The 18,857-nt window shown below is 54.5% G+C and overlaps 5 protein-coding genes across 5 annotated transcripts; 1 reads left to right on the forward strand and 4 right to left on the reverse strand.

Moving 5' to 3' along the window:
- Window positions 1-381: 381 nt before the first annotated feature.
- A1O7_00388 (uncharacterized protein) lies at window positions 382-5,025 on the reverse strand (the record flags this gene model as incomplete). Its single annotated transcript, XM_007754430.1, has 6 exons — window positions 382-921; window positions 972-1,687; window positions 1,737-2,240; window positions 2,304-4,770; window positions 4,823-4,966; window positions 5,014-5,025. 6 exons carry the CDS (start codon window positions 5,023-5,025, stop codon window positions 382-384), a joined length of 4,383 nt encoding a protein of 1,460 aa, XP_007752620.1.
- A 668-nt stretch (window positions 5,026-5,693) lies between these two features.
- A1O7_00389 (uncharacterized protein) lies at window positions 5,694-7,631 on the forward strand (the record flags this gene model as incomplete). The annotated part of the gene is made up of 1 exon (XM_007754431.1): window positions 5,694-7,631. The coding sequence occupies one exon, from the start codon at window positions 5,694-5,696 to the stop codon at window positions 7,629-7,631; it is 1,938 nt and encodes a 645-aa protein (XP_007752621.1).
- A 1,418-nt stretch (window positions 7,632-9,049) lies between these two features.
- Window positions 9,050-10,600, reverse strand: A1O7_00390 (uncharacterized protein; the record flags this gene model as incomplete). Its single annotated transcript, XM_007754432.1, has 1 exon — window positions 9,050-10,600. The coding sequence occupies one exon, from the start codon at window positions 10,598-10,600 to the stop codon at window positions 9,050-9,052; it is 1,551 nt and encodes a 516-aa protein (XP_007752622.1).
- Window positions 10,601-12,733: 2,133 nt separating this feature from the next.
- A1O7_00391 (uncharacterized protein) lies at window positions 12,734-14,110 on the reverse strand (the record flags this gene model as incomplete). The annotated part of the gene is made up of 1 exon (XM_007754433.1): window positions 12,734-14,110. One exon carries the CDS (start codon window positions 14,108-14,110, stop codon window positions 12,734-12,736), a length of 1,377 nt encoding a protein of 458 aa, XP_007752623.1.
- A 1,998-nt stretch (window positions 14,111-16,108) lies between these two features.
- A1O7_00392 (3-oxoacyl-[acyl-carrier protein] reductase) lies at window positions 16,109-16,995 on the reverse strand (the record flags this gene model as incomplete). Its single annotated transcript, XM_007754434.1, has 3 exons — window positions 16,109-16,476; window positions 16,534-16,674; window positions 16,728-16,995. The coding sequence occupies 3 exons, from the start codon at window positions 16,993-16,995 to the stop codon at window positions 16,109-16,111; spliced, it is 777 nt and encodes a 258-aa protein (XP_007752624.1).
- Between the last annotated feature and the right edge of the window lie 1,862 nt (window positions 16,996-18,857).

The raw sequence follows: 18,857 nt of genomic DNA on the forward strand, positions 1-18,857 counted from the left end.
CTGTCCAAGTGCGAAGCTGCTTACGTATGGGCCAGTCGTGTTGTGGGGGCCCATTTGATCGTCTACTGCAGACATTCAAGGTCTTGAACGCTCGTTTTTCTAGGAGAACTCTTTATGCACATCACAGCATCGTTCATGACGAGCCTGGCCAGCCCTGTCTACCGACCTTGGCTTCCTCATGGATCGTGCCGTGCATGAAATCGTGTGCCCATAACATCCAAACGGAAGCTCAGATCCTCCGGTTCCAACACTCCCATCCAAGCCGCCGTCCTGATACAACACCTCCTGCTCTCCGTAGAGCCCATCCAACGTGTGCGTACCACGGTGCCCCTGTACAGAATCCATCGTTCCTTTTCCAAAGTGCCCACTACCATTCCAGCCCTACATGATCATGCTCTTCGTCTTTCGATGCCTCTCTTCACGAGCTGAAGACTTGACGGGACTGCTCGCCTGGCTAATCGCCCCACTGGCGTGGTACGTCTCTGTTCGTTGATGGCCCATTCGGGGACGTGGTGCCGGTGCTTCAGCCTTGACCTTCTTTTCTCGCTTGAGAACCATCTCCGTCCAGCCTTTGATCGGAGCGGAGCCACTCTGCACGCCCTTGCCCACAACTTGCGAGAGAGCTTGCATCCACTCTTCTTTGTTGGCAGTGGAATCAGCATAGAAATCGATCACTTCTCCATTGCCGAAACGGATGCGGAAGCCCTCCTCAACAAACATGTAGCCTTCTTCTTCCTCAGCAAATCCACTCTTGCGACGACCCCCACCTTTCGTGGAAGTCTCTCTCTGCATGAGGGCAGTCTTGTCATCGATCAGACGAGTGGCTTTGGCGAGGTTGATGGTAGCACGTGGCTGCAAAGTTGTCTCGTGGAAAGCTGTCAACTTGGAACCCGCAAGCTTGAAGAAGCGTCTCCGCCAGTACTACAATCGATCAGCACCTCGTTCTCGCTCGATGGACAAGCTCAACTTACCGGACAATCTCCTCCCTGTTGACTCAGGTAGCCCTCGAACTCCTTGATGTTGGCTTGTTGGTGAAGACGGTCCTCGGCTTCTCGGAGGGCACGGATAGCACTATTCATGCTTTTCGGCATGTCTTCATCCTTGGCCCCTTTTGGCTTCGGCACATACAAAAGCTGCAACTCCAGCTTACCGATTTCATAGGGCGGACGGCGCTGAAGTTGTGTTACACCCTTCTTGCTTCGCGAGCTCCCAACAAGGACCTCTTCCAGCGCCCACTCGTTGAAACAGGTGATGTCGACATTATAAGGTCGACCGTATGCCTGCTTCTCATGCTCGCTCAATGCGACGTAGGCTCGGGCAAACGATCCGTCCTTCGCGACCAGCCCCTGCACCAGCTCGTAGGCGGATGGTGGGGTTACGGGCCTTCTGGCAGCCTGCGCTTCTTGCTGAGCCCGGGCCTCCGATTCTTTCTTCTTCTTGGGCGAACCAAACAACCTACCAAAAGCTCCTTGCTTCTTAGGCGAGGCAGGTGGCTTGGAAGGGGATTGTGGCCGCTCGATCTTCGGTTCCTCCAGCTTCATCTGCAAGGTGAGTTGGAATTCCAGGTCATTTAGCACAACCAGCTCGAACTCCTGGCCGATAGGTGCACTTCGACCAAGTTCGAGCCAGGCAGTTGTCACACAGTGCATGCCGTTGTCAAGCGTCAGGGCGAAATAGGTACGTTCGTCTAGGTGGCTGTTAGCGCATGCCGAAATGGACAATGAGGATCATCTCACGTTGCGGGAAAGGCATCTGCAGGTCTTTGACACCAACAACCTTGACAAACAACCGACCACGCTCAGCGCCTTCCTCCCACTCATCCTCTTCTCCGATCTCATCCTCAGCCACTGCGTCGAGCGTCTCTTGGACATTGCTGGGCAGCCCAGGCAGGGGTGGCACGGCTCCGTCAACAGGCTTTCGCTTGCTCATGGACTTTTCTCCTCCCACCCTGATACTCTTTCGACGAGTTTTGCCATTCCATGGCTCAGCGGTCCAGGTTGGCTGACTCGTCTTGCGTGGGGAAGGCACTACGTTGTTGGCCTCCGTTGGTACACCCAGCAAACCGTCCTCGGTCACGATAGGGAGACCAGGCGACCTGCACTCGTCCTGGGACACACGTTCGGATGCAACCACGATCTTGGTATTTTGTCGCATCAGGTAACCTCTCTGTCGGCAGCGAGCCGGGTTAGCAAATGATTCTCCGTGGCTAGATGTAGTGGGGGAAAGAGCAAGACTTGTGCCTGGGGGAGGACGCGCTCCACGGGGCTTGGGGAGAAAGGGGACATTTTCCATCGGGTTGAAACCTTTTCGTTCTTCCGCTTTTGGGAGCGGGAGCTCAGTCGATGGGAAACGTCCGTGGAAAGGGTAATAAAGGCGTTGCAAAGAGAGTTCAAACTCTACCTTCTGGGCTTCCACCACTCGGTCAAATTCCTTCTCCAGACCTAGGCCAAGGCCTTCGTCCAGGCTTCCATGGGGAATGTCCAAGGGCACCAAACTGCTAACCCGCTTATTTTCGGCTTCGATGGATAGAGGCTCGGAAGGCTTGTCGTCGGTCAGACTATCCTGGAGCGGTTCCGTGATCGCGACTTCTGGTGTGTCTTCGAATTCAGCTGAAATAGGGGACACAGGCGAAGCTTCTCTCCCGTTGATCAAGACGGAACCGGTGTCAGAGGCTTCTGAGGGACTGCTAGATCGATCATTGTCGACTTCAGGGGCATCCACTTTATGTTCAGGCTCGCGATTTGCACGGCTGGGGAACTCGTCAGATGCAGTGGGATGTCTCACCACAGAATCTGGACTACCTGGCACTGCCTGCTCCGGACTGAAAGTTGCTGGACTCCCCAACCGCTGCTTGGGCTGGCTATCAGGAGTGTATGAACGCTGAATTGATTGACGTAATGCGGCGAGATCAGGCAATTCCGTGGTTGACTCCAGGCGGACTATTTGCTTGGGTTTCTCCTCCTCGTTGCTCAAGTACCGCGCAAGGCCAATGTCGAAACTGCTTGCCTCGCCGAAGTCCGCAAAGTCAGGCAATGAGACGCGCTGTGAAAGCGCGGGTTTCGAGAGCACTTCGCGCGCCGGGCTCTGTGCCTTTGGTGTTTCTTGGCCCTCATCAGCGGCCGAAGATGGGACAAAGGAGGCAAGCGATGGCTGGGAGTACTGGCTGGTAAGGTCGTCGTCATTGTTGGCGCTCACGTCCGAATCCGAGACTACCCGGCGACTGTATGCGTCGGGAATGGAGTACAAGTCAGTCTCTTCCGTCTCTTCCTCCTTGATGCGTGGCTGGGTCGGATCCTCCATTGACGGAATGGGGATATCTGGGTCAAGAGATGCCAGGTCTCGCCGTCGAGGCACATCTGGGATGTCCTCGCTGCTCTCTCGACTGTCAGTCCCAATTTCGCCACGAAGGCCTGCAAGTATCGAGTCTCTCGAGAGCTGTGGTGTGGAGTTCCTCGATTCGGAGAGCACCGGTACTGGCTCCAGGTCTGAGGTGGTAGAGTCATCTGCGCTGGTGCTACGCACAGGGCTGGGTTCTTTGGAGCCCATACGTCTCATTCGACGTTCTCTTTCCTGCTCTTGCAGTGCCATCAAGCGAATCCTATCCTCGGCCGAAAGGGAAGTCGATACTCTCATATTCAGGATGTCAATTTTGGAGGTTGCCGCTGGCATCGGAGGCGCGGGAAGTGATCGTGAGGCGACGCTGATACGTTCGAATGCATTAGACAGACTATCACTCCTTGATTTGGCTTGGGCTCCGACCGAGGGAGGGAGAGGTGGCAGAGGGCGAGACTGGCCATTGGAGTCGACTGAGCTTGCACTGGTTTGGTGAGGCCGATTGGAAGCAGTGCCAGGCTGAGCAGTTGGAGCAGGACTGCCATAGTCATCCTCGAACACATCCTCCTCGTGTTGAGCAAGGTCGGTGTTTGCGGTATCGGGGCTCATAAAGCGCCAATCCTCGGGAAGCACAACAGGCGTCTTCTCTGTGTCTTCCAGAGACGCGTCGAAACTGTCATCATGGTCCATGGATGAGCCTCTCTCGAAACTAGCTTCCTCATCCTCGTCGTCATCATCGTCGGCAGAGTCGTAGCTGCCCTGGCGAGAACCAGACGCGATGGAAGATGGGGCAGGCGTGGCCATCTCATACTCATTTATTTGTGGAGGGGCTTGGTCGAAAGTGACGCTCTTGTGATGGCGGTGGAGGCCGCGACCAAGCGGCAGCTGTTTCTCGTGGAGCTCCTCATCGTCCTCCCAGACGCCTGTATTTGGGTCAAACCCATTGCGCCGAAACGCTGAACCTGTCTTGTTCGAGAGCGAGGACTTGGTGGGAGAAGTGTTCATCCTGCTCGGCGACAGAGGCGTGACAGTATCAATGATGGACTTTGCATCCTCTTTAGGCTCTTCCACTGTCGGTCTGGCTGGTGAGGTCGTGCTAGTCGGCGCAAGGTTCTCCTTACGCCCTGAATCGGAAACGCGCACAGGTGATGATTGTCTGAGGAATTGCATGCTTTGTGGGCGGCCATCGAGGATTGAGGGACGTGAAGGATCATAATGGTGCCTCTGCTCGATCTCGAACATGCTGCTGTTCTTGACTCTTGAAGCTCTCTTGAGGTTTTCAATTGATGATCGCTTCTGCGGTGAAGGAACTGGCGGGCTTTCGGTGGCGTCTCTAGCCGGCGAATTCGGATCTCGACCCTGCCAGAACAGACGTGGCGAAGCTGTAGAAAAAGGGGATGACGTGACTGGGGAGTTCTCGTTGCCAAAGACTTTGCCCTGCTATCATGTCAACTTGGTGATGTCGTATCGAAGTGGAGGACAGGCGCACCTTTCCCTGCGGAAAACTTGGAGAGTTTCTTCGAATGGCCATGGGACTGAGCTCAGATAGGGGACGGTTGGTCACTCGGGGCAGCTTAGATGGCGAAGTGCTTGTGCCATTGCCGCTGCCCTTCTGAATGCGCAGAGGTGGAACCTGAGAGAGAAGTGAGAAGGGAGCCCAACATCCACGAATCCACGTACCTCGGAGGCCATGAGTGCTCGACAATGGCTTTGTGTACGTAGACGTCGAGCTCAGACCATGGATGATGGACTGGATTGGTCGAGAGAATGGAATGAAGGGCTGAGGAACTGTGGGTAGAGCGCAAGAATGGCAGATTATTGTCTAAGCTGAGCCGAGCCTGGTGAGGCAGACCAGCTGCGGCGTGTTGGATTACCTGATTATGCACTCTTGAGAACAGGCAGAAACGAATGTGTAGAAGAAATCACTTGACCGCAATGACGGCCACTCTTGAAGGAGAGAGTAGTCATCCAAGAGATCTCGTTGAAGAATACGGAGTATGAATGGCGCAAGTGAAACTTGAAAGGGCCCCGCAGCTGTCGGGCGCTTTGCATGGGGACGAAAACAAAGCCAGCCGTTGACCGCGTTGGCCAGACAACACGAACGGCGTCCACCCGAGACAACAACGGACAACCGCAAGTGGGCCCTGCAGGGGTCCGGCTACAGTGGAACGCGACGACGCGCAGCGCAAGAAAAAAGTCCCAGACTGCAATTGCGCCCTGGGCTTGTGTATGTATGGGAGTGAACACCATTGAACAGCGAGATAATGTCTTCGAGCGCGGCGATTTGTCCGGCCTGCCGCTTCAGAGCGCTCATCTCGACTTTACAGCCCGCAACCCGACAATGGCAGGCCCAACGGACGATGGCTTTGGCCATGCGACAGAGACGGAAGCCTTCGAGATTGACACTGACTCAAGATGCCGGCAGATCAGGAATGGAAAGGAAGTCTGCCCGAAAGGAGACACCCGGGCCGTTTGCCGGTATGAATCAGACCGTTGCAAGGTTACCGCCGCGACCACCTCGAGCGATTCCCTCACGTGCTAGGATGGCCATCAAGTCTAAGATTAGAGAGAGAACCACAGTTGTGAGATCGTCTTCCAAGCCAACAACGCGGGCCATCTCAAGTGGAGAAGAAGCCACGGAATCAGCGGCTTCGCGAAAAGAGAAGAAAAAGGACAAGGACGAACGGCCGCTGTTCCACGCACTGAAAATGCAACAGACCCTAGCTCCTCTATCCTATGGCCAGCGGAACAAACTCAAGCTACAGATGGAGAAGATCACATCGTTCGAGGACCTGGGTCTGATGCCGTCTGTCGTCGATGCGATATACACACAAGTCCTGCCGCATCTGACCGAGTATACACCTACGGCTGTGCAAAAGCTGGCCATTCCGGCCCTCCTCAGCAAGAAGGGTGAATATCAAAAGCAGAATGCAGTCGACGCAGAAGGCAAGCCCGTCCCGAACAACAAATACAAAACCTTCCTCCTCGCCGCAGAGACTGGGTCAGGGAAGACGTTGGCCTACCTTTTACCTGTCATCAACTCCGTCAAACAACAAGAAGAACTCGACCACAACGAGCAACTGGAGCGTGAAGCTCAGGAAACAAAGGACAAAGAGGAGCGAGACAGAAACACGGTCTTCGACCCGGATCCTTTGGATGACGGCTCACCACCACCCAATGCATCAATGGGCCGTCCGCGAGCATTGATCCTCCTCCCCTCCAGCGAATTGATCACCCAAGTGACGAAGACCGTCAAGTCCATGTCGCACACGATCAAGTACCGCTCTGCCGGCATCTCCTCCTCCAACACCCCGACCGTGATCCGCAACCGCCTCTTCAACCCTGCCGGGATCGACATCCTCGTCTCGTCTCCACACCTCATCGCCAGTATCGCCAAGAAGGAACCCAACATCCTCTCCCGAATCCAGTATCTCGTCATGGACGAAGCCGACAGCCTCTTCGACCGCTCCTTTGCCGAAACGACCTGCGAAATCATCGACCGTGCGGCCCCTTCTCTGAAGCAACTCATCCTCTGCTCGGCAACCATCCCGAACAGTCTCGACAAATTCATCGACAAGCGCTTCCCCGACTGCAAACGCATCGTCACCCCGAAGCTGCACACCATCCCGCGCCGCGTGCAATTGGGAGCTGTAGACATCGACCGCGCCCCCTACCGCGGTGACCGTGACCTCGCGTGCGCCGACGTGATCTGGACGTTGGGCAAAGCCGTGCACGAGGACCTCAACCCCAAAAACACGGTCAAACACATCCTCGTCTTCGTCAACGAGCGCGAAAAAGCCGACCAAGTCGCGCAGTACCTGGTGACCAAGGGCGTCGAGGCCGTGGCCCTGACTCGAGACACGGCGGAACAGCGCCAAGCCGAGATCCTCTCATCGTTCACATCAGTAGAGAAAGTCGACGGGTCGTCCAAACCCGCAGGTGCCACCACCACCAACCCGGCAAAGAAACTCTTTAGGGACTTTGTGCCGTTCGACCGGGCCACCACTCCAGCTCCGGCCGGCTCGGGCAAAACGCCGGCAAAACCCACGCGCCATCTCCCCGACGTCAAGGTCCTCGTAACGACGGATCTCGGATCCCGCGGCGTCGACACCCTCGCCGTCCGCCACGTCGTGTTGTACGACGTCCCGCATACGACCATTGACTTTGTCCACCGACTAGGCCGCATGGGGCGCATGAATCGTCGGGGACGCGGTATCGTGCTGATGGGCGGCAAGGATCGCAAGGACATTATCCGCGAGGTTAGGGAGGCCATGTTCCGAGGCCAGGCCTTGATTTGAGGGTTGAGCGAGAGCCACGCGTGTAAACATAGCCGACCACGAGGTAGTGGTGGACCAAGGGCTCATTTCGACGTGGATGCGTGTAGTAGACTGAGGCATTCGTTGGTCGCTAGGTAGTCGGTCAGTCGACTCAGATCCGTAGTAGGCTAACCCTATGTGTCCGAAGTGACTCGACTCAGCCTCTGACCCAGACTTACATAGTCGGGGGATGAAGTCCTACCGATATGTCTCCTACGCATACCTCGGTATATATGAGTGTATATATGTATTCCACTGTACGGGAGTACGGGGTCTACTACCCAGGATAGCAACATTATTACTCCGTACTGTAGTTGCAGTGTGGCCTTCACCTCCAGATTCAGTTTGGGTGAGTGTGTTTCGCTATATAGTCTGGAGTACACAAGTAGGTACGGGGTACACAGGGCATATACATGTGACTTTGTGATATTGGACGGTAAACTACAGTACCAGGTAATTACCTGGTAGGCCCGATACGATAACCCCCCATGAACATGACGAGCCAACCTTGGGCCATGGCCACATGTCCGCACGGGGCAAGATATAGATATAGATATAGATGTAGATGTAGATGTATGTATCGGCACCGATATACGGAGTAGATCTGAGAGATTATCTCCACATCTACAAATACATAACGTATCAACCATCCACCGCCGGGTCCTCATGACCCATACCATACAAAGCCAGCTGCACCCAACGGCGCAGCAAACCCTGGCTCTGGCTGGGATGGCCCATCCGTGTCAGTGGCAGCCATTAGGACATCAGTCAGTGCAACATGTAGATATAGGAAAGCAAGGGAAATGCAACAACAGATGACAAGACAACGCGGCGTAACGTAGCGTGCAGAAAAGTTCACTTTTACCGCCCATGTCCAAGACTTGGATACATATATGTGGGTAGGTAGGTAGATAGATAGGTATAATATGTAGCCCACGAGTCCGAGTCCGAGTCCAAATCCGAGTACGTTTTCGAGTCGCCGTCGCTGTACTCGTCCTGACCCCGTCGTGTTCATAACGTGGAGGTGTGCACTCATCCTCCCTCACACGGAAGCCTGACCACATCCCGACCCCGACGGGCACGACATACCACGTTCCACGTACCACGTACCGCGTACCACATAGCAAAGAGCATACGACCGCATAACACATTGCAAGCCAAACTTGAACAAAATCGCTCACAATAGCCGCCCGCCCACCCATCCGCATATCCGCCCACTATGTCGTATGCCAGGGTCTGCTTGTCGAGTACCTAGCGACCCGTATTAAATACCCCAGAGAACTACCAGACAAACGCCGATATACCCCGAAAACTTCCGAATGACCTTGCTTTTTGGAGATTGAACTTTCCTTTCATGACGTGTCCCAAATCCCGTCCTCCCGGGACGGGCATAGCGCACCTCAATGCCCGTAACTGCCTATAAAGCTGCTGCTGGGCCTGACGATGTCGATGGGCACGCTGCCCACCTGCACCGAGGGGATGATTCCAAGGCCGTGCCGCGTGGCACCGGCGGCGTTCTCGTTGACACCCTCCTCCTCCACGTCGAGGTCGAATGTCTCGACGGGCTTGCCTTCTCGGAGCGCTGGACTCGCGAGCTCTTCGTCGAGTTCGAAGAACCCGACTCCGCTGCCCCCATCATCTGCGCCGGCAAGACCGCCTGAGAAGCCTGTGGTCTCGTCCACAGAGGAGGGGACGAGACTCGGTGACTCAACTGGGGACAGGTGGGGCGATGAGCCATGCAGGGCTGGTGAAGGCGATGAGCTCGGACTAGGACTCGCCAATGGTGAAGGGATAGGTGAGACGAAGCGGCCATTTCTGCCCCGTCCTTGTCTTTTCTCCTTTTCGACTGGTAGTCTGGGGCTCCCTTTATATTGCTTACCCGCGTCGCTGCCATGATCACTCTGCATGCCCGGACCTCGATAATCCATCACGTCTTGCTTCTCCTCCATCTCCGGACTCGGTCCTTCCTCGTAACTACTACTTGGGTCTACGACCTTGAGATCAGCAAGCTGAAACATGACGTGCTTCCTTCGGCGGCCCCCTCCACTCGCAGTCCGCAAAGCACTGGGAAGGCTCGCACTGGGCAGTACTGGCGAAGACTTCGTCCGCTTGGTCGTGACAATCGTAGGAGAGACTTGCTGCGGAGGTAGCGACTGAGATGACTCGAGCCTCTGTCTCTCCGCCTGCAGCTTACTGCTCGCATCGAGTTGGAGCCGTTTGTTCTCCTCGTCTGCAGACTTCGAAATCTGAGGACTGCGTATCAAGGCGGTACGGTCTCGTGACTCGAGCAGGGGCAGATATGCTGGAGTGAAAACCCCTGCAAAGGGATCAGACCGATCTCTCGAGGGCGCCGGCGTTGACATAGGCGTTGATTCCTTCTCTCCTTGTAAGAAGGGTGGCGTTGTTGGCCGTGCAGCTGGATCGGTTGGAGAGCGAGACCTTGTTCGCATCAAGAGACTTGGTGTTGGAGGGGTTCCAAGGGTATGTAACGGCGGCGTAGTCTCGCCCGTGATGTTCAATTTCTCTATAGACAGAGTAGGCCCGCTTAGTGGTGCGGGTCTCTTGACCTTATCGGCCAGGTATCCATCTCTTCTCGCTTTAGGCCCTGCCCTTCCGATGGGGGAGCCGTTTTGAGCAGAGGCCAGTAAGTTCAGAGCAGAAGCTGTTGTCGAGGGGGCTGAGGTGAATTGTTTGATTGATGTCGGCTCAGATGGGAGATGGCCGCCGATGCGGGTCCCTTTTCTCTTCACCCGCAGTTCCCTCTCAAATTCTCGAAACTCCCGCTCCTTTGCGACCTTGAACCGGGCAATTTCCTCGTCTAGCTGCCTCCTCTTTTCGTCAAGCGCGTCGAGGATTTCCAGGTCAGAATCGCTGGTATTATCAGGCGAAGGGAGAGCGTTGGGCGGAACGTATTTGACATGGCCATAATTCTGGGCAGTATTCCTGTACATTGTGCCCTATTGGCCCTCCTTGGTAGCGTACCGATCCGGGCGCTGGTGTTCCGGAACCCCAGAGGAGCAGTGTCACCGAGGGAGGTAGATCTCTAAGGAATTCATGAATGCAATTGAGTCCAGTCCTGCATTGGTCACAGAAAGTCCCGGGAGAATTGAGGCAAATGATCCGTGCAAATTCGTCAATTCTGTCGCGTCTGGTGTGCGTGGACGGAAAGCTAGGAAACTCAGAAGGTGTGATGACGGAGGGGCAGCCGTCGAATTGACCGCGGGTGGTGGCGGACTCACACGGGCACCGGGTGGATGGAGCTGGTGGTTAGGGAGATGAGTGCTGCAATCCGGAAGAACGGGCCGCGAGATGGCTGTTAAGGGCGGTACACGAGATGATAGTCGGTGTAGAAATGGTGCCCGCGACAAGGAGTTGAGATGGTCGGCGAATGTAACACACAGAGCCTAGTGGGGGTGTCCAGAGCTGCTGTCTCACATATAGACCTGTGGCAGTGAGGACTGGGTCCACGCGGACTGATTATCGGTCGTATCTACACACAGTACGGAGTACTGTGGACCGGTGGGCGACTGCAAAGAGCCCGAAAGTGCCTTTTTGTCAAGTGTGCTCGACCACCGGGAAATAAGTCCCCCACTTGTTCCTGCGAGATGGAGAAGGAGGAGTGGATACGCCGATGTGGGAAGGGTGCGCCTCTCTGCCGGTAGTCACCTGAAATTTGGGGGTGCAAGCGTCAGAGGATCAGAGGCGTGGGAGGTTTCGTGCAGAGTTTTCCAAATGGAGCGCGAAGCGAGGCCTCACGCTCCCCAGCCAGCACGAATTCCGGAGGCGAAAGAAGCCCGGCGAAGACGAGGTACAGGCGTTTAAGCTGGACGGGCCAGCGACGGTACAAGTACTTTCTTGCCGAACGGGAGACAATGATCATACCGAGCTGACTCAGTACCACCGGATGGCGTCAGAAACAAGTCAAAGTTAGCGAAGAGCTTCGATTGTCCGCCCAAGGTTACCTTTGGATTTGACTTTCGCTCTCCTTACAGCCTAATACTGTGTAGAGTCGATGAAAGCGGAACTATGGACAAAGGAAATGGCACTTGACGTGGAATCTGAGCGACCTTGTCGAGACAATGGCCTAGCGAGCGCGAATCGATCGTATCGATAAAGGTCATGGCTCTTGATCAGCGCAGTGTGGGGTTCGGTACCACAACGGAAACACAGTGTGAAGCCCATCAGACACGGAATCGAGGAACCGGAATTCGCGACGCGATATCGGGAAGTGATGGGCGTCGGAGGGGCATCTCTCACTGGCGTGCCTGAGGCTGAATCCTTTCCGCCATTGACCTTGGGCTCCTTTAGGCATGCCGAGGTCTGAGATTCGGGGCCTAGGCACCCCCAAGGGCTACAGCTCTCTGTGTTGTGCATGCTGCGAGCTGTAATTGAGCTACAGCGGTGCCTTGAAATGGGTTCCCTCGATAACAGGTCAAAAGTCTTTGGTAGTCTACTACTTGAGGTACACTCTAGTCATACTTGTCGTGTGAAGGCACGAGTACGAGTTACAACGAAGCAGCTAGCCAGGATCCTGCAGGCATTTACTGTGTAATCGCCCTCGGTGTGATCATCCCGAGAAGGATTCGCTGCCCCGCCGTCACGTGCATCGCTTTCACCTGCCCGCGATGCAGCCTCGCAACGACGATCAATAATGAAAGAGATCAGTGGGACGACGCGTCGCCCTGTGGGCCAAACAGACGGCTTCACGGCTCCAGTTCTTGACCGCAACTTTGGTGATTCGGAAGTTCATATATGGCAATCCGGTCCATCGCCGAGCTTCGCCCACAGATCGATCGCGTCACGGGACAATGAACAGAAGAAATAACAGCAGCACACATGACTTGCGCAGTGAAGCACACCATCGTCGACACTATTCTCCTACCATTATTATTGTTATTATTTTTACGGTTAGCATTATCAACACAACTAAGGCCAATCCGAACGCACAAGGATCGGCTCTCGTGATCATAACTTACTAAACCAGGAAAGCAGTCAGACTTACCTCCGAACAAGGAATGAACGAGTCATTCCGTCCTCATAAGTCGTTGTCTCCAATCTTCAATCTCGGGATCACGACTTTTCTTTCAGAATTCCTCGGCGTCGATATCGATACCGGCGCGAATGCCCTTCGCCGGATCGACCCATTCCTTGTCGACGAACCGAGGCCAGTTGTACTCTCTGAAGTCGACCTTGCCCGCATCGCCGGACAAGGGAGAAACAGGGCTAGGTGTTTGAAGCTCATGCTGCTTTCTCACTCGCACGACTCGCGGTGTCTGAGAACGGAGATTGACAGCTCTGGCCTGCATGAGGGGAAAACCGGGTGCGGATGCCTCGAGTTCGTAAGCATTCTGATTGAGGGGAGATCCGGGTGACATCCATGCACGCGACTTGGGACGGACAACCTCCTTTTCGTCCAGGGCACGAGACTTGGGGCGGACTACCTCCTTCCCGTCTGGGACGCCGGATTTTGACTTTGGTCGAATGACCTCTTTCTCATCCGGGACGCGCAAACGGGTGAGCTCCGCATTCACTTCATCAGCGAGTCCCCGGCTTGTGAAGTTCATGGCGGGGATGCGCGGGTCTTGGTGCCGCCCAGAGATGCTCGCCTCGGAAAGGTTAGCATTGATGAACAGTCCCTGGTGGAAGTCCACAAGCGGGTAACTGTAGTTCTTGATCGCAGCTCCTGTCCCACTGGGCTTGTTCTGTGGTAGAGCCAGGTTAGTTGTGTTGTGGCACGCGCGTAGAACAGGCGGAACTCCATCCACATAGCCAGGCTGGAGGGTGGGAGGAACGTAACCTACTGGTTTTCGCTTGGGGGCTCCCGGATATGCTTGAATCTTCTCTGGACCTTTCTCAACTGGTCTCCCGGAGAATGCTCTGAACGCCTTGGCTTTCGAACCAGCATGGAGCTGCTCTTTTGCTAATTGAGTCTCGGGCAGGTAAATGGTGAATGATTTGGTTTGGGATCGAGGTTGCTTCTGTGCCTGGGCTGCAGTCGACTCCAGCTCGAAGCGTCCGCGCAAGTCAGAGCGAAATTGCTCAAAGTCCTCGGGTCCTTCTACCGCAGGTCGTGCTCGAGGCCTAGGACGAGGCAGAGATTGAAGTTCCTGTGGTGACTGCTGGGCAACTCCGGCTCTTGAACCCGTCGCGACCGTCGAAGGCAAAGAGATGGTCGAAACAGATGGTCGAGCAGGGATGCAGTCTAGCTCAGTCGGAACATGGCAAAACTCGAGGTACTGAGATTTGCGTTGTGCCTCTTCGTGGCGGTCAGTCTCTAGTCGTGGCCTGCGTTGGACGGTTTGCCGGAGTTCTGCACCAGGTTGATAGGTCAGAAAGTCTTGGATCTGAGCGGTTGAATGCTGCGACTCACTCTGGACATTTCGGGCCACGGACCTGGATCGTTTAGCATACCATTTTCGAAGGGCCGCGAATGAAGATTTCTTGTTCAGTTGATCAGCCATTATCCTAGCGCTGGCTCCCCAGTTGAGGACCAGGAGAATTTCCCTGCTGTTTGACCGGTCGGTGGATTCTCTTTCCAGCTGATTTTCCTGGTTGAAGAGTGCGTTGACAGATCGCCCAAGACTCGGTCATCCGGCAGACATTTATGTTTGCTCACAACTTGATCTGCCCGCCGGCCTCTTTGTCATGGAGCCTGGGCAGTCGAGCATAAAGTCCGAGTCGATACAATGCCATCATTATAGCCCGGAGACAAAGCTGAATTTGTGCCATTGTGATCACGACAACAAAGAGCTCGATGTTTGACAATAACAACATGTGTCTTCTTCGTTTCTGAACTTGTTCCCCTTTATCGTCGCTTTGTTCCCATTCTGTGGCATACAATTGGTGAGGCTGGATTTTTGAAAGTCGAAGCCGTGGGAACGCTGACTGAGAGGGGGACATCCACATTCACAATCGGTGAATCTTCTGAATTTCCCAGGCATCATTTGAGCTCGAAGCTGATCAGCAGCATCATAGGCCGTACTGTGTAGTTAGTGAGCAGATAACCTTTCCTGCCTGTGTAATCCTACCGTCGAGGAATCACCCATGCCCGCCATAATAGATCATAAATGGTGTAGTCCTTGCTCCACAGTCAAACAGTGGCGTTCCAGCTTCATTGTACGTTCGACCTGCGGATACCGACGCCAGTCTGATTCCATTTGTAGATGTATGAGCATGTTGTCAACTTTTCAAAGCAGTAACGGATGTAAGAGTCATCACGACAAGGCGTTTGTCGTCCGTATTGGGGAGATATGAGCAGGCAGCTGTGCCTCATCAAGCCAGATATCAAAGGGCCAAGGTGCTATGCCACGGTCCGCTGAGGATAGATGCGAATCAAGGTGTAATGCCGCGGTCCGTTGAGCACAGACACGGAGCAAGGGGTGACTGTGATTGACCGACACGTGGTCCACGCATTCGATTACGTCGTACTCCATAGTGTATTCCGTGTGAACAACTTCGACCCGGTCCCAAGTGTATCGTCGCGCAAAGACCGTTCGCATCAAAAGCTTATCTACCGGCGCTGGCCCTGGGAAAAGTAAAACTGCTTACCGTACTCCGTTTGTGCCCTTGCTATTTCCACCTTAAGATGACCCGCGAGGTACTTAGAAGTTCGAACACAGATACCATTCGGACGTTAACCTGGCTGCTGGCTGCTGAAAAGATACTTATCGTGTACAACTACATTCGCGTCCCTCTTACAAGGTGGTCGTACGCATAAATAGTCCGCGACGGGCATCGATTTCGTCTTGATCGATCGAAGAATGGACGGTGTACGGAGTACATATTTCGATTCGTCCTTTGCGGAGTAAAGCCTAACAGTATGTATTACATAGCTGCACGAGGTCGGCGTGTCGGAGGTTGCGAGGCGCCGTTGGTGACGCTTTAGGTTTGGTAGCCACCTGTATCTCCGTAGTGGACGACCGTGTCGACGGTCTTGTCCATTCATTGTCCGGACGCTTGTTCCAAAGCACGAGTAGTGCACGAACGAGGTGGGTTATCTACTGTATGTACTTACGGAGTACGTATGCATAATTCTTTACAGCACTCTGCATGATAGAGCGGCAGGGCGGTACGCTTCTCTGCCACAAGGAGTCGGATAGGTGACCCGAGCTCAGTTTACTCGTAAGTCGTTTCAGAAGTTCGAAGACATATAATCTACTTTGTGTCCAACCTTGGTCTCGTCTCGTATCTACCTGTTGGTTCGCCCTGATGCTCCAATTCCTGCATGCCCATCACCCAACCCAGGAGGGAGGCGTTTCTATCAACCCGATTTTGCTAGACCAAAAGAACTTTTGTACTCTTTCAAGGCACGCTTTTGGATGCCACAAAATGCACTGAAGAAAGCCCATCATGGGCAAGAACCGGTTTGGCGGAGTGGCCCGTTTAGGCAATACCGCTGCCACCAGTGAGGGTGATGATTTGACCTGGAAAGATCGGTTGTCAGAGATTAATCCAAAACTTCAATCACAGACGAACTCACCGTTGATCCATTCGCTGTCAGGATGGCACAGGAACATGACAACCTTGGCGATGTCGTCGGGGACAGCACATCGGCCAAGGGGGATGAGCTTGGCGATACCGGCCTCGATCGTCTCAATAGGAGTATCTTTGGTCGCGCCAGGAGAGTAGTGCCATGCGTTCTGAGCGAACATGTCGGTCTTGATGCCACCGGGTGCAATGGCGTTGGCAGTGATGCGGCGGGGACCACCATCGGCAGCGAACGAGCGAGCGAACCCCTCGACAGCCGATTTAGAACCAGCGTACAAAGCGTGGTTAGGGACACCCAGGCGGGCAGCGATGGATGACATGAAGATAATACGGCCGCCCTCTAGAGGACGAAATCATCAGTTGAACACACACGTGACCTGGACGGATCGCCGCTTACCGCTGAGATATTTCAGAGCATGTTGACCGACGAAGAATTGGGCACGGGTGTTGAGACCAAACACCTGGTCATACAACTCCTCGGTGACATCTTCGGGCTTGGAGAAAGCTTCCATGCCGGCGTTGTTGATGACGATGTCGACTTCGACAGTCAGCACACCATCCTGACCGTTGGACCGCTCCCACTTGACTTACGCTTGCCGAAGGCCTTGATGGCCTCGTCGAAGAGCTTGGTGACCTCGGGCGTCTTGGAGATGTTGGCTTGAATGGCAACCGCCTTGCCGCCTTCCTTTTCGATTTCGGCAACGGTAGCTAGGGCAGGCTTGGCTGAGCTGGCATAGTTGATCACGACGGCGGCGCCACGCTCAGCAAGGGTCTTTGCAAGACCAGCACCGAGGCCCCGACCAGCACCAGTGATGAGGGCGACCTTGCCGTCGAGGCGGATTTGTGACTTGCCGCTCATGATGAGTGATCTTGAGGGGTTAAGCACGAGGTGAGAGGGAGGTAACGATGGAGTGACCGACAAGTGAATGATGGACAACCGAATGGTAAGTAATTGGAGAAACGGCGAAGGACAATGAAAATACACAGAATGTTGATGCACTGACCGCCAAAAGCAGGAAAAGAAAACAGTTGTCCACACGCGGTATAAAAGGGGATGTAAGAGGAGAGTTTGTGTGGTGGCTCTTTCTCTCGCCCGCCACTAGCTCGGAGTGCGACTGGCGCACCGCGACTACCCCTACTACTATTGATTGTAAGAAGATGCCATGTCGGTGAGTCGGCATGTTCTTGGGAGGTCTGGACTGCCTGCCTCAGCAAAATAGACCAGTCAAGTTCTTTGCGCACCAACCCGTCAGTTCGAGGCGGTGAAGGACGCTGAAAAGTTGTTGAGATGAGGGGCAGGCCATTGAGGGGCCGTCACCTCGGAGGGGCTGATCTTATCGTGCGGGCGTGATCGGGCCATCTGATCCTTACGGTTGGTACTTGAATATACATTGACCGCTGTACGACATCCGCACAATCGGTGGAAGTACGAGTACGTGCAACGGCAAAAGATTCGAAAGAGCAAGGAATGCATCTCTGGCTCATATCCTTGGATAGATGGCGAGGTTCCGCCCCGTCAACCGGACACTCGCCTCGTCCGAGCAGCCGCTCCTTGGGAACAGTAGGTAGTAGTGAGCGAAGGGCAAGGCCGCGGCTCCAGTTGAGGAGAGCGCGACATGTTGGGAAAGTGACGGAAATAAACACTGACAACCCCGGTACGTGTGCAGGCCGCGGGACATTTCAATGATTCTCATCCGTGCTTGTTAAGAGAGGGTGACTCTCGATGTTGTCCGCTCTAGGTACTGTATACAATAGACCAACAGACTAAGCGGACTGCCTTTGACTCGCTATTGACAGCTTCCCAGGGGGCTTTTGAGGCTGCAAGGCTTTGATCAGTGGTTTGTATGCAAGTTAAAATGTCTTAGACGCTGGGTCTGATACAATACTGCCATTGAGCTTGTCTCTGGACAGACGTGAACTAGGCGGCGGTCATGTTGCTGGCACGGAGCTACGACTTGAAGCAATGTCCAAGTATATACCGAGTATTGAACTGCCACGGACGTCCAGCTGGTCTCAAGCAGCATGCGTACTGCATGTATCGAAAGTTACGGATCTAGCCAGTTCGAGGCGCAGTGCTCCGAGCACTAGCAGGGCTTAACGCAATCTCTCCAATTTTAGCACTCAAGCACACTGTCCATGGCACCCAGGACGGAGGAATATCCAGGGGCCGACGATGGCGTCAACATGCGCCCCCACCTCCTCCCGGGGGCTACCTTCACCACTACTGCTAGGCATCAAGGGGAGGAGAGATTTTCAGGCACCTTGTTGACAAGGCTCTGGAAAGCCTTATGGAACATCTCACGACATATCGGATTCAAGCGATCCTTCCTTATAGAAGCAAGGCTGGCATCGTTCTGATATATAGGCCATACCGTCTTGCCTTTGCTTCCGGTTGTCTGTTCAATATGTCTTTAGATCAAAACGGTAGACTTTGGCTATTCTTGACGCCCCGTATGCGACTCCGGAGCCCCTTAGTTAACCAGGCCGTAGTGGTCCCTCCTCCCCATGCATCGCTCCGTGCTGTTTTGCTTCATCCTCCTCCGCTCCGAAACGCTTCTGATGTATCCGCTGCGTTGACAGACCACGTTATGGGTAACTAAAGTCCTAACGCTTCCCAATGGGTTTAGCACGCTAGAACCGTCGTTTCTCCCTGGCTTCAATTGGCACCGACCTCCCAAGACCGCTGTGATCTTCGGTCTGGTGCTTCAGATCTAGCACGGA

The sequence above is a fragment of the Cladophialophora yegresii genome (assembly GCF_000585515.1).
Source record: "Cladophialophora yegresii CBS 114405 chromosome Unknown aczIN-supercont1.1, whole genome shotgun sequence".
NCBI classification, from domain to species: domain Eukaryota; kingdom Fungi; phylum Ascomycota; class Eurotiomycetes; order Chaetothyriales; family Herpotrichiellaceae; genus Cladophialophora; species Cladophialophora yegresii.